We start from the raw sequence: 15,200 nt of genomic DNA, 5'->3' as shown, positions 1-15,200 counted from the left end.
GTCGCAGCCCACGCCCACGGGGTATCGCGGTTTGTCGCGCGGCAGCCGACAAAAATCAGACAGCCATGACAAGAGGGTCAGCCGGAAGTGGGAGCAGCAGCCGGAAGTGGAGAACGTCCGCCAGATGTGACGTCACAGCACACGGATACGGCAGCGGGAGGCGGAAGTGGGGGGGTGGTGGCGTGTTGCTTAGCAACGTGCGGCCTAGTCGAGAGTGGAAGCCTCGGCCTTGCGTGAGGGCTTCACCCCCCCCAACCCCGCGGTCTGAGAGAGCTCACCGCTCTCCTTCGTTGAGGAGCAGTGGAAGGAGACGGCCGCATGCGGCCGCCCCTCTGTGTTAACTCCCCCCAAATAATGAGAACGTGTCGCAGCTTGCTCAGCAGCACTCACAATAACATTAACCTCAGGCTTCGCTCACAGCACCGCTGCTCTCCGTCCTCTCCCCGCACCCCAAGGTCTGCTCCGAGCTCAGAGGCCTCACCCCCTCACGGTCTTCACTCCCAGCCCTAAGGGCTCAGCCCGTGCGAGATTTCCAGGCATCGTTAAGCTAAAACGTGACCTAACGCAATTAAAGACTGCTCTGTTAAAAGCCTAACTCATTAAGCACAGTCCACAGGCAAAGCGCAAACAAACCCGCGCGGGGCACGTCCGTCAGTATCACCACAAAACCTCTCCCCCCGGCGCAGCGCAGCGGTGGGGAGCGGTTATAAAGATACTCTCTACTGTGTGGTTAATGGGGGTCAGTGCTCGCTGGGTTAATGTGCTTTAGGTGAGGGCAACACCCCCGCCAGAGGTTTCCCTGCTGCTGCTTTCGCCATTGGAGGGGTCCCACGTTGTATATCAGCTCCCCGCAAGCCTCATCTTTTCAGTTTGTCTTTTTCCCCTTGAAAGGTTTTGAGCCAGGCTTGATCACAACGCGACTTTCCCGGAGCAAATCCTGGCGTGAAGGCACTCATCCAAAGGGACGTATTTGCCCAGCTTTAGATCCAGGAAATACAGGCGGTCCGACGTCTGATGCGGGTCGAAGCCTTCCCTCTGCAAGCGGGTCTTCTGGATCTTAAAAGTGCCTGTGAAGAAGGGGAAAAAAGGAAACGTTTTGAAGGAAACCCTTTGTACCCAAAACGCCGCGAGGGAGAAACGTCGTGTCTCGTTTTCAGTCGGAGCTCTGCCAATGTTTCGCTCCCCACCGCGTTTTGATGTGAAATTTGTGTGGTTTTTCACCTCTCCGAGTGGCTCTATGGGCTCCCAGGAAATGGAAAGAGCTCTGCGGGTTCCCAGGAAATTGGAAGGACTCTGTGGATTCCCAGAAAGGGGGAAGAGCTCTCTGGAATTCCCAGAAAATGGAAAAGCGCCAAAGAAAGCAGCCGACGTGATGTCTGTGTCGGTGGCTACAAGCAAATTTAAGGACATGGGGACACGGTGCGGTCAGAACACGACCATGCAACAGCCCACGAAACAGCCACGGAGCAACACAGAGGCGGAGGGGATCACAGCCTATTCCCCTCTTTTTTCAGCAGCACTCTGTGCCTGCAGAGCTCCTCCACGGCCACGTGGATGCCACTCCTGAGAGCTTTCTTCCCGCTGTTGGGTGCAGCGCTCTGGTTTTAAAGCCTCTAACGAGTTTGCTGCTTGCTTAAGGCTGAGCTCCAGCTTTTATTAATGGCATTCGTGCACTACAAGCGAGGGTTTTATTACGCAACCTCTGGCAGAAAGTGGATGGCAGCCAACCGAGCGGCTCCAGTTACAGCACATTGCCTAAGGGCCGCTTTCTCAGCTCGCTGCCAAATAAAAATTCCCTCTTGGAGCTGAAATGTGGCTGAGAGCAGCAGTCGGGGATCACCCCTACCTGTGGTGTCAACCTGGGGTGAAAGACGGAGGAAGATGGGCCGGGCGTAGGAAGGCAGAACCTTCTGGAGCTCCTGGTACAGAATGTTGGGGTTCACTTTCGTTTTAGGATCTGCGATAGCTGCCATCCCAGCTTTCCCTTCCACCCCTGAAATAAAAAGAGTTGGAGACACCCAGAGGCAGCGTGAGTTCAGCATGAAATATTTAAGAGATTCAAGTGTTAGATATGGGCCTGAGAGTTTGGCAGAGAGGGACGTGATGAGGTTTAACGAGGACAAGTGTAGAGTTGTACACGTGGGGAGGAACAACTGCACGCATCAGTCTGGGTTGGGGCTGAGCTGTGGAAAGGAGCTTTCCAGGGAAAGACCTGGGGGTCCTAGTGACCAATGGTTGACCAGCGGTTGACCAACAGTTGACCATGAGCCAGCAGCATGCTCTGGTGGCCAACAGGTTGACCAGGGGTTGACCAGCAGTTGCCCATGAGCCAACAGTGTGCCCTGGTGGCCAAGAAGGCCAACGAGACCCCAAGGTGCATGGCCCAGAGCGTGGCCAGCAGGGCAAAGAGGTGCTCCTCCCCTCTGCTCTGCACTGGGAAGGCCCCATCTGGAGCACTGGGCCCAGTGCTGGGCTTCCCAGTTCAAGGCTGATGAGGAACTGCTGGAGAGAGCCCAGTGGAGGGTGCAGAGGTGGTGGGGGCCTGGAGGATCTCCCTCATGCCCACATCTCAGGTTATTCCTACTGCTCAGAATTAATTCAAGAGCATCAAACTCCTCTTTCAGCCTCTATTACATCCCCTCCGTTTCAGGTGCCTGTTTTCAGTAGAGCTGACTAAGTTCTACCTCCCAGTGTGACACAGATTCAGAATGTTCCCTTAATAACTCCCACGCTCCCTAAAGCTCGCGAGTTCTGACTTGAGATGTTACCTGGCACTTCCACTCCGTACACTGCGACGTCTGTCTGGTTGAGGATGTGACTCAACATCCCTTCCACTTCTGTGGTAGAGACGTTCTCTCCTCGCCATCGGAAGGTGTCTCCGCTGCGATCTCTGAAGTACATGTAGCCGAGCTCATCCATCACCAACACATCTCCTGGAGGGAGAGAAGACATCAAATTGCTTCGGGATTTGGCTCAGCTGAACTCACCCTTACCACCCTCTGAAGTCCCCACCAAATGCTGCACTGTGTTCTTCCCAGGGAACTGCAGAACCGAGTGAGTGATTTTTCCACCACCATGCTCTGCACCTCTGCATTACGGGAGAGAAGAGAGCTGTAGCTGCAGAAAAAGGGCAGAGGAAAACCTCCCTCTCCTTGAAACAGAGCCATTTCTCATCAAATCCAGAGCAGCTCAACAGCTGGCAACTTCCAAACGCTAACACATCTGCTCCTCTCAAAAGGAGATCTCGAGTTTAGGTATCATCAGACCACTGTGATCTAGTGGGTGGCAACCAGCCCAAAACAGGGGTTGAAATGGGATGGGATTCAGGGTCCCTTCTAAACCAACCCATTCTGTCATTCCATGGTTCATTGATCTTTAAGGTCCCATCCAACCCAACCCTTCCGTGGTTCCATGACCTTGGAGATTCCTTCCAACCCAACCCATTCTGTGGTGGGCACCTTGGCACAGTGCTGAGGAACGCCTGCAGTACCAGTGAGTCCAATACCTGACAGGTAGGCCTGGTCCCCCTTCTGGAGCACGTTGTAAGCAATCTTCTTGTGGGTGGCACTCTCGTTGACGTAGCCGTCAAACCGACGCAGGGGATCCTGTTGATTTATCTGACCTACGAGTAATCCTGGCTCTCCTACAGGAAAGAGGACCAAACAGCACAAGATGACACCGAGTTACGACGCCTTCCTTTACACCAGTGCTTGTCCCAGAGGTGTGTTCAGTAAAGGGACTGATCCATCATCAGAGACCTAGAAGTAAAAACCCATATACGACACCAGAAACCCCTTAAACCTACCACAGCTCATTAAGCATTTGTTTTCAGAATGAAGAATCGTAGTAAATTACTTCAAGCCAATGCTCACCCGGGCGACATGGGACACACAGCCCCCTGGAATCACGGATCAGCTCCATCGTGTCCTCATTCACCTTCACCAAACGAATGGGATAAACGTTGGGCAAGATCCGACTGTTGAAGCCACACGCACCGACCTTCCAAAAGACAGAAAAAAAACCCAAAAGGCTGAAGAAAATTGCTTGGCATTTGTATGCTCTTTTACTCCCTCTCCATTTGAGAAAGGAATTTGCCCTGAATGTAAGAGATTTTCCACATCTTTTGTGCACGTTGCTCTTATTTACCGATTCAGCTCTGTATCATCTCTACAATGCAACGCACGGAGGAACCAGGGAAGCAGGCAGAGCTTTTTCCCTTCCACGTTGTATGGGAACTGCTGAATCACGGCCTGAACCACTGATTGGTCACCTGAGGTGAGCACTGAGTCAGCCATGGGGCCACAGGTGGAAGCGATATACCTGTGTGATTAGAAGGCCTGGCTCCACCTCTCCCAAACCCCATTTTAGGGCTGACCACCACCAGGAAAGGATCTCTTCTCGGAGATCCCTCCCACGTGGATTTCCCTGCGAGCCTTGTCATCCTGAAGGCGAGCCATCCTCTCTTTTGTATTATTTGTGTACTATCTATATAGAACTACTCAAAATATACCCTCATCTATACTACTTCTTTGTGAAGTACCATCCTTGGGAGTTACTGACCCCACACACGTGCTCCTCTCCCCTCACCTTCCCATCCACGTTGGCGATGCTGCAGTTGCACTCCGTGGCTCCGTAGAACTCTCCGATCTGCTTGATGCGGAAGCGCTTCGTGAAGTCCTCCCAGATGGTGGGTCTCAACCCGTTGCCCACCGCCAACCGCACGCAGTGCTGCGTTTCCGACTCTCGGACTGGCTGGTTCAGAAGATACCTGCAGATTTCCCCGATATACTGAATAATCTGAAGCAGCAAACACAAAGACGTCGCTCAGGCTGGGCTCTGGGTGTGCTCCAGGAAGGTTGGGGGAGCGAGCGGTCGGCCGTCAGCGAAAAGCTTCATGTCACAAAGTGAATTCTGAGCGAGGATCCAATTGCCATCTATAAATATTCCTTACGGGAGAAGGGCAAGATAAACACCAGGATGGAGAAATCGCTGCTTAAATTAGTAGGTGATGTTGGCACTGACACAAGCGAGTATTGAGCAGCCAAGAGAACTCAAGTTCTCAAAGACCTTTCCCCCAATTACATCAGATGTTTGTGTTCTGGGATCTGGCCTTGACGACTCAATGGAGGAAGAAGGTGAGGATGGGTGAAAGATGTCTGGAAGTCTCGATCCTACATCCTTATGGCAGCACTGACAACTGAATCAGACCGCAGCACGTGTAATAGTGGATCAATGGAGGTTAGTTTGGATGCTATCACTTTTTTTCCTGAAGCCAGAAGCTACCAAAGCACTGCATTTAAAAGCTTTTGTGTTTGTACTCCATCCCAACGTCCTAAAAATGCTGAATTTCTACCACTGCCTTCTCTAGTGTACAGGAACTGTTGAATCATGACCTGAACCTCTGATGGATCACCAGAGGTGAGCACTGAGTCAGCCGTGGGAGCACAGGTGAAGGCAATGCCCCTGTGTGACCGGAAAGGGTGGAGTCTGACTGCACCTCTCCTACACTTCATTTAAGGGCTGACTGGGGAAGGACCCCTTTCTGGAGATTGCTCCTTTGGAGTTTCCTACGGTGAGCTTAGCACACGGATAAATATTTTTCTTTATTTTGGTTGTCTCTTTCCATCATCTCCCTTCAAATTCCCACTCGCTGAGGTGACACTTCTAATCCCACGCATGACATCAACCAGTATCAAACTGTATTGATTCCCTCCGTGTCTCTGGGACAAGGGGACTTTGTGGAGGTGGGCAGCGAAGCAGCGAGCCAGCAGAGCCCTCACCGTACATCTGTACTTGGCACAGTCATCCCAGAAGCGACTGGCGGAGAACTTCTTCCTGATGACCACAGTGAGGCCGTGGATGAGGCACTGGCCGACCCCCATGATGTTACCTGGAAAACAAAGAGCCCGAGGTCGGCCTGGGGCTGTTCATGGGGATGCGTGGAGGATCCCAACGTGGGTTTGGGGCAGGGGACGCTCACCTGCGGAGTGGTAGAGCGGGAGGCAGTTGTAGAGGATGTCCTCCGGGTGCATTCTGTAGGCGTAGTACCCGAAGGCAGCGATGCGGTAATACCTGCAAGAACACGGCCCAGGATAAGGACGTGGGAAGAACAGAGCTTCAGCTTTCACCACGTGAAAAGTGTCAGAAGAAGGAATTGTCCCCTTGGGTCCTCACCTGCTGTGCACCACAATGGCAGCTTTGGGCATTCCCGTCGTACCCGAAGTGTAGATGTAAAAAAGTCGATCTGGAAGAGCAGAAAACAGGCATCAGGCCCACTGACCTCAGCTCTCTGAGAAAAGACCTCGAGAAGAGGCATTTTTAGGCTTTGGTCCTCCTGGGGCACTTGACGATGGGCTTTCACCGCAGCTCGAAGGCCGACGTGGGCGGTGAGGTGTGCTCTAGGAGGAGTTCTGGATGTTGTCGATACAGGTAAATACACAAAAATGCATACAAAGAGTTTGCAGAGCTCTGAGGATGAGACCCACACAGCTCTACTCAGACGGGCCTGGAATTTGATGAGCTCTCCAGCTCAGACCCCAGTTCCGAAGCGATCGGTAGGAAAGCTCTCCCCCTGTGTCTGATTGTAGGGCAGGACACTGAAGGCCCTGCAGTGAAAAATCTAAAGGAAGAAATGCCTCAAGCCTCTCTCACAGCACTATTCCACCCGTGGGAAACGAATTACCAGGTGTGAATCTCACGCCTGATTGATCTCCATCATGCATGGAAGCCTCAGCTACGGAGAAGCTTAATCCAGAATACCTTCAAACCTGGATCTTGTCTCCTTGTACATCTCAGCTACTGAGAAACTTAATCCAGAATACACCTGAACCATTATCATACATTTTATTCTTTTTTTCCCAATTTTTTTCCTATCTGTGACCCCAAACAGGGTTGATTTAACCCCTCTTTTGCTGTCTCCTAGCCCAGCTCTGCGTGGCACAGTGGTGATGGGTTGACGGTTGGACTCTATAATCTTAGGGGTCTTTTCCAACTTTGATGATTCCACAGATCTATGACTCTTACAGACATCCCACTAAGAAATAAAGACAGCTGAGAACACAACCATCCAAGCCTTTGGCTGGGATCTGAGTTGGCGGAGACTTCGACGCGGTGCTCAGAAGAGGATCCAGGTGCCTGGTCTCTGCAGGAACCACTTCTGGGTTGTAGTCACCAGAGCAGAACTTGGCTGTGTTCTTCCCCAGCATCCCATTCACTTCAGTTATTGCTGCAACACAAAGCAAGAAATGCTTTGCAAGAAGTGTGACACGGTAGGCAGCAGCAAAAACCGTCTGTACGGTGTCCCATTGTGCCCCAGAACATCGCTGCAATGAGAGGACCTGAAGAATGAGTTCCAGATGCCAACCCTTTCTATTGTTCCACGGTTCTATGTTCTTCAAGGACCCTTCCAACCCAGCTTTTCTACACTGCCATGTTCTACAAGGACCCTTCCGACCCATCCTATGGCTTTATGATCTTCAAGGACCCTTTCAACCCAGCTTTTCTACACTGCCATGTTCTACAAGGACCCTTCCGACCCATCCTATGGCTTTATGACCTTCAAGGACCCTTCCAACCCAGCTTTTCTACACTGCCATGTTCTACAAGGACCCTTCCAACCCACCCTATGGCTTTATGATCTTCAAGGACCCTTCCAACCCAGCTATTCTACACTGCCATGTTCTACAAGGACCCTTCTGACCCACCCTATGGCTTTATGATCTTTAAGGACCCTTCTGACCCAACCATCCTACGGCTCTATGATCACGAAGGTCCCTTCCAACCCAACGCGTTCCATGACTCTGTGACAACCCAGGCACCCAGCGACCCACCTGAGGACAGCTCTCCTCCAAAAATCACCGCTTTGGCCCCCGACGTCGTTATGCAGTAAACCAGAGAATCCAAACGCAGGTTGAAATTAATGAGGGCCGCTTCGATGCCGACTTTGGCCATCCCCAACCAGAGGCCAACAAACTCAGGGCGGCTTTCCATGAAGATGGCAATGACATCCCCCAGGCGGAAACCGTGCTGGTAGAAGAAGTTGGCCACGGCGTTGGAATACTCATCCAGCCACTGGAAGGTCCACTTCTCACCCGTGGCCTCATAAATCAGGGCCACTTTGTCAGGGTGCCGGCGGACGACGTCCTGGAACATCTTGGGAACGGTGTATTTGGCTTTTTGGTGCCATCGTAAGTTGTACTTGACTCGTAACAGCACCGAGAGGCCGCTGGAGCAAAGAAAGAGAAGAAATAAGAAATCCAGGAGGAATTATAACAATTCCCAGAAGGAAATCTTCTTCAGAAAGAAATACGACGTTGATACCAACACCAATGGCTCTCTCTTTGTTGGGAGACTCTTGGTGTTATCTGGAAGGCCACCGAGTTCCGTGGATGGCTCATGTCGGTCTACTTTATAATCTTCGCTTTACATTGAAATTAATTATATTTATATATTTAAAGACTGATATTTCTGAGTCAAATACAGCACCCGTTCCCATATGGGAAAATGGATGTGGGGCGTGTAACCCACCCAGGAGTCCCATCACAATCCAACCCCTTGGACACTTCAACCATGCTGACACTGAACTTTGGACCACTGCTGCTCTACGGAAAACAATGATTTTTTAGCATTACAGTGAGAAGAAAATGCCACTGCCACATCCATGACTCCAGAACCGGGTGCCCAGTGCCCTGCCCCCGTGCCTCAAACCAGGAGTGATCCATAAATCTGCACGCTGGTACCAACTCAAACGAGGGACGCTAAGCCACGAGTCTTACGAAACAAAGCAGTGAAGGAAATAAAGCCAACAGTTCCCCTTTCACCCCTGGGACGGCCGGAGGGGAGGGAGGAAAGGCAGATTTCAATGATAACGCAATGAATGATGGATAATACATCAGAATATATTCCAGCCATCCGCACAGCAGATCCTATTTCCTCCTGGAGATGGACAGATGGAGGTGGCTGCTCTCTCCCGCCAACATCAAAGAGGGAATTATTGTGCAATGAGACTTCGGAAGTGGGTGGGAACTGCTGAATCACTGACTGATCGTGTGAGGAAAGCACTGAGTCCGCCATGGGAGCACAGGTGAAGGCAGTGCACCTGTGTGACCGGAAGGGGCGGAGTCTGACTCTCCCAGACCCCATTTAAGGGCTGATCCCCCCTGGGGAGGGATCTCTTTCTGCAGATCTCTCCCTCTGGAGCTTTTTGCCACAAGCTTAGCGCACGGGCGAGCATTTCATTTATTTTTGATCATCTCCTTCCACCACGACAATCTTTCCAGACATCCAGACATCTAGGATCGAGGATAATCTAACCGTTCATTCCGTCAAACCATAAAGGAAGAATCCCCAGAAACTCCAAAGGTCATTTCATGATCGGCCCTTCGAGAAACCCCCGCAGCTCTCACGGCTGAGTGTCAACGAGGACAGAAAGGGGCGGGGGGAGGGGAAGGGATCCTACAAACAGAGCTGTTGGCAGCAATTGGGTTGCAGGGTGACCTTCCTCGGAGCGGTGCCAAGCGCACAACAGAGGACTCTTTTGTCTCACGAGCCACACTTTCCAGATTCTTAAGGGGCTTTATTCCGCCCGGTTTATTTTCTGCCGTTCTTCCCAGCTCGCCGGGCAATCGGGAGGAAACAGCTCTTCAAAGCGCAGTGACAGCCGCGGTAAAGCCAGGCAGCTCTGGCCAGGGCAACGGCCCTAAATCCTTACGAATTCAAAGCACTTCCTCCCTCCCCAAAAAAAAAAAAGAAAAAGAAAAATTGGGCTCAAAACTGCGGAACTCAACGAGACGCCCTCAGCAGCGCCCGGGAATGAGGGTGCTCCTTGCTCGTGTTGCTCCCATCCCTGAATTTCTCTCCTTGGAAGCAGAGAGGAGAGCAGGAAACGCTGCCGTGTGGTTGCACCCGCACATCACCGGGGCCCAACGGTGGCCAGTGGGGTTGGCACCGGTGCTGGCAATGGGGCAGAGCTGGAGGTGTGGGGACGGCAGTGGGGTGGGTGTGGGATGCGTGTCCTGCGGGGTGCCAGGTTCTGGGGATCAGGAACTGGGAATTAGGCATCGGGGACTGGGCAGTGGGTTCAGGGCACTGGGCACCTGACACTGGATACTGGGCACAGGGTACTGGGCACCGGGGGCTGGGCACTGGGAACAGGGTGTAGGGTCCTGGGCACTGGGTACCTGACACTGGATACTGGGAACTGGGCACCAGGTTCTGGGTACTGGGAACAGGGTGCATGGTCCTGGGCACTGGGCACCGGGGTCTGGGTGTAGGGTCCTGGGTACTGGGAACAGGGTGTAGGGTCCTGGGCACTGGGAACAGGGTGCAGGGTCCTGGGCACCAGGGTCTGGGTACTGGGAACAGGGTGTAGGGTCCTGGGCACCGGGGTCTGGGTACTGGGAACAGGGTGTAGGGTCCTGGGTAATGGGAACTGGGCACTGGGCACCAGGTACTGGATACTGGGCACCGGCTTCTGGTCACAAAGGACTGGGCACTGGGAACAGGGCACTGGGAGCCGGATACTGGGTACTGGGAACAGGGTGTAGGGTCCTGGGCACTGGGAACAGGGTGCAGGGTCCTGGGCACCAGGGTCTGGGTACTGGGAACAGGGTGTAGGGTCCTGGGCACTGGGCACCGGGGTCTGGGTACTGGGAACAGGGTGTAGGGTCCTGGGTAATGGGAACTGGGCACTGGGCACCAGGTACTGGATACTGGGCACCGGCTTCTGGTCACAAAGGACTGGGCACTGGGAACAGGGCACTGGGAGCCAGATACTGGGCACTGGGAACAGGGTGTAGGATACTGGGCACTGGGAACAGGGCGCTGGGAGCCAGATACTGGGCACTGGGAACAGGGTGTAGGGTACTGGGCACTGGATTCTGGATACTGGGCACTGTGTGTAGGATACTGGTGTAGGATACTGGGCACTGAGGATAGGGTACTGGGTTCTGGGCACTGGGAACGGGACACTGGGCACCAACTTCTGAGCACCGGGCACACGGTGCTGAGCACAGAGCTCCGAGCCCCGCACGGCCCCGCAGCACTTACAAGAGGTCCCGCATGGCCGTTTTGCAGACCACCCGCAGCAGCCTCCACCCGCCGCTGCCCAGGCCGATGCCCAACGCTGCCGCGAGGCTCCACGCCCACGGGACCCCGAAGAACCGCATCAGCCCGAGCGAACCCAGCGACGCCGTGCACACCCCCACCGACTGCATGCTGCGGGGGGAAGGAGCGCTCACCGCCGCGCGTCCCCGGACCCACGCAACCACAGCCGTTCCCCGTTCTCACTCCCTGCACCCCCGGGTCCCGCAGTATCCCCGTGTCTCGCATCCCCGGGTCCCGCATCTCCGGATCCCACACCCTCGGGTCCCGCAGGACCCCCGTGTCCCGCACCCCCGGATCCCACACCTTCGGGTCCTGCACTCCTGGATCCCGCAGTATCCCCGTGTCTCGCATCCCCGGGTCCCGCAGTACCCCGTGTCCCGCATCCCCGGATCTCACATCCTCGGATCCCGCAGGACCCCCGTGTCCCGCAGGACCCCCGGGTCCCGCAGTATCCCTGTGTCCCGCACCCCCGGATCCCGCAGTACCCCCGGATCTCACACCCTCGGGTCCCGCACCCCCGGATCCTGCAGTACCCCCGTGTCCCGCACCCACGGATCCCGCAGTACCCCCGTGTCCCGCACCCCCGGGTCCCGCAGTACCCCCGTGTCCCACAACCTCGGGTCCCGCACTTCCGGATCCCGCAGTACCCCCGTGTCCCGCATCCCCGGATCCCACACCCTCGCGTCCCGCACTCCCGGATCCCGCAGTATCCCCGTATCTCGCACCCCCGGGTCCCGCACCCCCGGGTCCCGCAGTACCCCGTGTCCCGCAGTACCCCGTGTCCCACACCCCCGGATCCCGTACCCCCGTGTCCCGCACCCCCGTGTCCCGCAGTACCCCGTGTCCCACACCCCCGGATCCCGCAGTATCCCCGTGTCCCACATCCACGGGTCCCGCACCCCCGTGTCCCGCAGTACCCCGTGTCCCACACCCCCGGATCCCGTACCCCCGCGTCCCGCACCCCCGTGTCCCGCAGTACCCCGTGTCCCACACCCCCGGATCCCGTACCCCCGTGTCCCACATCCACGGGTCCCGCACCCCCGTGTCCCGCAGTACCTCCGCACCGCTCCGCCGCCCGCAGCGGATCCGTCCGCGGAGCTCCGAACGGCGCTGCGGGGAAAGCGTGGGCTGCCCCCCCCCCCTTCCCTTCCCCACCCCCCCAACCTCCAAACCCAGAACCGACCCCCCGGTGGGCGGGACCGCCGGCAGAGCGCGGTTTGATTGGTGGAGAGCTCCGCAGGCGGCCCCTGATTGGGCGAGGCGAGGGGCGGAGCTGTCCGTGGTGCGGAACGGAGCGGAGGTTCCACTTCGCTGCCCCCCCCACCCCTCCCGGGGGGAGAAGAAGGGGGGAATGGGGCAAAACGCACCGGGAAACGGTGTTCGGGTCGTAGCTCTAATAGAAAAAAGCCCTTTTTGTTTCTCCCATTAATGCGGAGCGGAATGAAGGCTCCATCCCGCCCTCCTCCGGGTGAAGAGAGAGAAAACCAGGACGGCCGCGCCGGGAAAAGATATTTTTTGGCTTTAATCCTGATGTAAAACGATTTGCTGTTCGTTTGTTTGTTTCTTTGCCCCGTTAAAACCCTCTGCGGGGCGCTGTCCCGTTGCGGTGCCCCATCTCTCGTCTCCCATCGTGGGATCTGCGCTGGGACCCAACGCAGCGTTGACCCCACCGCTTAATCCGATTGCCGCTATGAATAGCAGCCGGGGGCGGGGGGAGAGCGGGTGCTACGCTTCTCATCCCGCCCCTATAGGGCACTCACTGCCCCACACGTCCCCCGTTGGGGTCCGCCGTGCCCCCCCATGGCCTCTCTGTTCGCTGGGAAAGTGCTGATCGTCAACAACAGGGACCGGGATGAGGTGGAGACGGAGCGGGAGCTGGGCTTGGCCCTGGAGAACAGGGTGATGCTGCTGTATTTCGGGGCAGCAGAATGCCCCCGGTGTCGGAGCTTTGCGCCGAGGCTGAAGGATTTCTTCGTGCGGTTGACGGATGAGTTCTACGTGGAACGGGCGTCGCAGCTGTGTCTGGTGTACGTGTCCCGAGATGCCACCGAGCAGCAGGAGGTGGCGTTCCTGAAGTCCATGCCCAAGAGGTGGCTGTCGTTACGCTTTGGGGATGAGTTCAAGAGTTGGGTGATTGGGTTTGGGGGGTACTTTTAGGTCTTGGGAGTGCGGAATGATAGAGCGGTTGGGAAGGAAGGGATCGTGATGATCGCAGAATTATGGGTTGGGTTGAGTGGGAAGGAAACTCAAAGATCAGGAAGTTATAGGTTGGGTTGAGTGGGAAGGGAACTCAAAGATCAGGAAGTTATAGGTTGGGTTGAGTGGGAAGGGAACTCAAAGATGATAAAATGGTTTAAGTTGGAAGAGAGCTTAAAGATCGCAGAATCATAAAATCAAAATGTGGGTTCTGTTGGAAGGGACCTTAACGATCATTGAACCATACAATGTCTTGGGTTTGGGTTGGAAGGGTCCTTAAAGATGATAGGAACAGAGAATGGGTTGGGTTGGGAGAGACTTTGAAGATTATGGAATCATAGAGTTGCAGAAACACAGAAATTCTTGGGCTGGAAGGGTCCTTAAAGATGATACGATTATAGAGTCATCAAAAGATGGAATCGTGGAATGGTTGGGCTGAGTGAGACTTGAAGGCCGTAGAATCATGGAATGACAGAATGGGTTGGGTTGGAAGGATCCTTAAAGGTCATAGGATCATAAAATCGTAGGGTGGCTTGGGCTGGAGGTGACCTTGAAGATCATAGAACCGTAGAATGATTTGGGTTGTAAGGGACCTCAACGATCGTAGTACCATCAAATAACAGAATCATGGAATTACAGATTCTTAGGGTCATGGATTCATCGAAAGTTGGGTTGGGGGGATCTATAAAGATCATAAAATCGTAGAACCATAGAATGGTTTGGGTCAGGAGAGACCTTATGGCCCAGCCAGTCCCAATCCTTCTACCAGAGGCTGCTGGCCACCTGCTTGGTCAGAAAATTTGCATGTACTTGCCATAACCTCATTAGCGACCTGTCAAGCTGCAGATAATGCTGATAATTACTTCCAGCCCCTCTCGGAGCACGCCAGAATTTGAAGCTTTGAACTATAACTGAAGAACTCCGGGTGCTGTGGGACGACCGTGACACAAACGGAGCTTTCTTCCCTTTGCAGGGAACTGGAGCTGCGCTTTGCGGTGTCCGAGCTGCCCAGGGTGGTGGTGCTGAAGCCCAACGGGGACGTCATCGTTGGGAACGCCGTGGATGAGATCACCAGCATGGGTCCTGCCTGCTTCCAGAACTGGCAGGAGGCGGCCGAGCTGGTGGACAGGAATTTCCGACTGGCCGAGGATTTCGATGACTGTGCCAGGAGAAGCATCACCGACCCTCTCCGCCGCCTCAAGTACAAACTGGGCAAGAGGGAGGAGTCCAGGGGTGAAGAGCAGAAAGAGGACGGGGACGAGTCCCTGTAGGGACTTGTTGGGACATCCCTTGGGTTGTTGTTCCAGTTTATCCAACTGTGGACCTCCCTTGGGTTGTTGTCCCAGTGCGATCGATTGGGGACCTCCCTTGGGTTGTTGTCCCATTGTGATTGGGAACCTCCCTTGGGTTGCTGTCCCATTGTGATTGATTGGGGACCTCCCTTGTGTTATTGTCCCATTGTGATCAATCGGGGACCTCCCTTGGGTTGTTGTCCCATTGTGATCGACAGGGGACCTCCCTTGGGTTTCTGTCCCATTGTGATGGACCGGGGACAACACCAACATCTCTCTGTCCTCAAAAACTCTGCTAAAATTGCAATCGTTTCCTGAAAGTCAAATCATTCTGAAGCAAACTCATTCAGTCCCTCACGCAGTTCCTCGTGCTCGTTTATGGGTTCTCCACCACAAGGGGATGAACCAAGAACTTAGTAACTCGTGGGATGCAGAGGATCTGGGCAACGCTATCATGCAGACGGAGTCTGTCGAGGGTGGCTGGTTCGACTTGTTTTCTCACTTAATCCTCTTTACCCAGCGAGTTGGACAGGTAGGCGAGGAATAATCCCGTAAAACAAATGGTTGGGAGGGACTCCGTGTTGCACACGTCCTTCTCCCGGTGCTCCC

At 54.7% G+C, this 15,200-nt stretch overlaps 2 protein-coding genes across 2 annotated transcripts; one reads left to right on the top strand and one right to left on the bottom strand.

The window, feature by feature from the left end:
- Nucleotides 1-875: 875 nt before the first annotated feature.
- Nucleotides 876-12,231, bottom strand: SLC27A1 (solute carrier family 27 member 1). Its single transcript, XM_065729113.1, has 13 exons — nucleotides 12,160-12,231; nucleotides 11,047-11,214; nucleotides 7,830-8,224; nucleotides 7,064-7,225; nucleotides 6,175-6,244; nucleotides 5,981-6,072; nucleotides 5,781-5,890; nucleotides 4,588-4,797; nucleotides 3,873-3,999; nucleotides 3,506-3,643; nucleotides 2,769-2,933; nucleotides 1,847-1,993; nucleotides 876-1,067 (listed from the first exon to the last, which is right to left on the bottom strand). The coding sequence occupies exons 2-13, from the start codon at nucleotides 11,211-11,213 to the stop codon at nucleotides 910-912; spliced, it is 1,941 nt and encodes a 646-aa protein (XP_065585185.1). The 5' UTR covers nucleotide 11,214; nucleotides 12,160-12,231; the 3' UTR covers nucleotides 876-909.
- A 567-nt stretch (nucleotides 12,232-12,798) lies between these two features.
- NXNL1 (nucleoredoxin like 1) lies at nucleotides 12,799-14,626 on the top strand. Its single transcript, XM_065729125.1, has 2 exons — nucleotides 12,799-13,220; nucleotides 14,264-14,626. The coding sequence occupies exons 1-2, from the start codon at nucleotides 12,904-12,906 to the stop codon at nucleotides 14,568-14,570; spliced, it is 624 nt and encodes a 207-aa protein (XP_065585197.1). The 5' UTR covers nucleotides 12,799-12,903; the 3' UTR covers nucleotides 14,571-14,626.
- Nucleotides 14,627-15,200: the final 574 nt, after the last annotated feature.

Source organism: Cyrtonyx montezumae, unplaced genomic scaffold (assembly GCF_038088225.1).
Source record: "Cyrtonyx montezumae isolate F1298 unplaced genomic scaffold, pur_monq_1.0 scaffold_100, whole genome shotgun sequence".
In the NCBI taxonomy this organism is placed as follows: Eukaryota; Metazoa; Chordata; class Aves; order Galliformes; family Odontophoridae; genus Cyrtonyx; species Cyrtonyx montezumae.
Note: the sequence above shows the minus strand (reverse complement) of the source record. Positions and strands in the feature narration are given on the sequence as shown.

Excerpts from the sequence above, each read along its gene's own strand:
- NXNL1 (XM_065729125.1), top strand. The coding sequence starts at position 12,904 with ATGGCCTCTCTGTTCGCTGGGAAAGTGCTGATCGTCAACAACAGGGAC. Across the intron at positions 13,221-14,263 it reads TCGTTACGCTTTGGGGATGA|CCTTTGCAGGGAACTGGAGC; the intron begins GTTCAAGAGTTG and ends GGAGCTTTCTTC.
- SLC27A1 (XM_065729113.1), bottom strand. The coding sequence starts at position 11,213 with ATGCAGTCGGTGGGGGTGTGCACGGCGTCGCTGGGTTCGCTCGGGCTG. Across the intron at positions 4,798-5,780 it reads GTGCCAAGTACAGATGTACG|ATTATTCAGTATATCGGGGA; the intron begins GTGAGGGCTCTG and ends TTGCTGCTTCAG. Across the intron at positions 1,068-1,846 it reads ACCCCAGGTTGACACCACAG|GCACTTTTAAGATCCAGAAG; the intron begins GTAGGGGTGATC and ends CCTTCTTCACAG.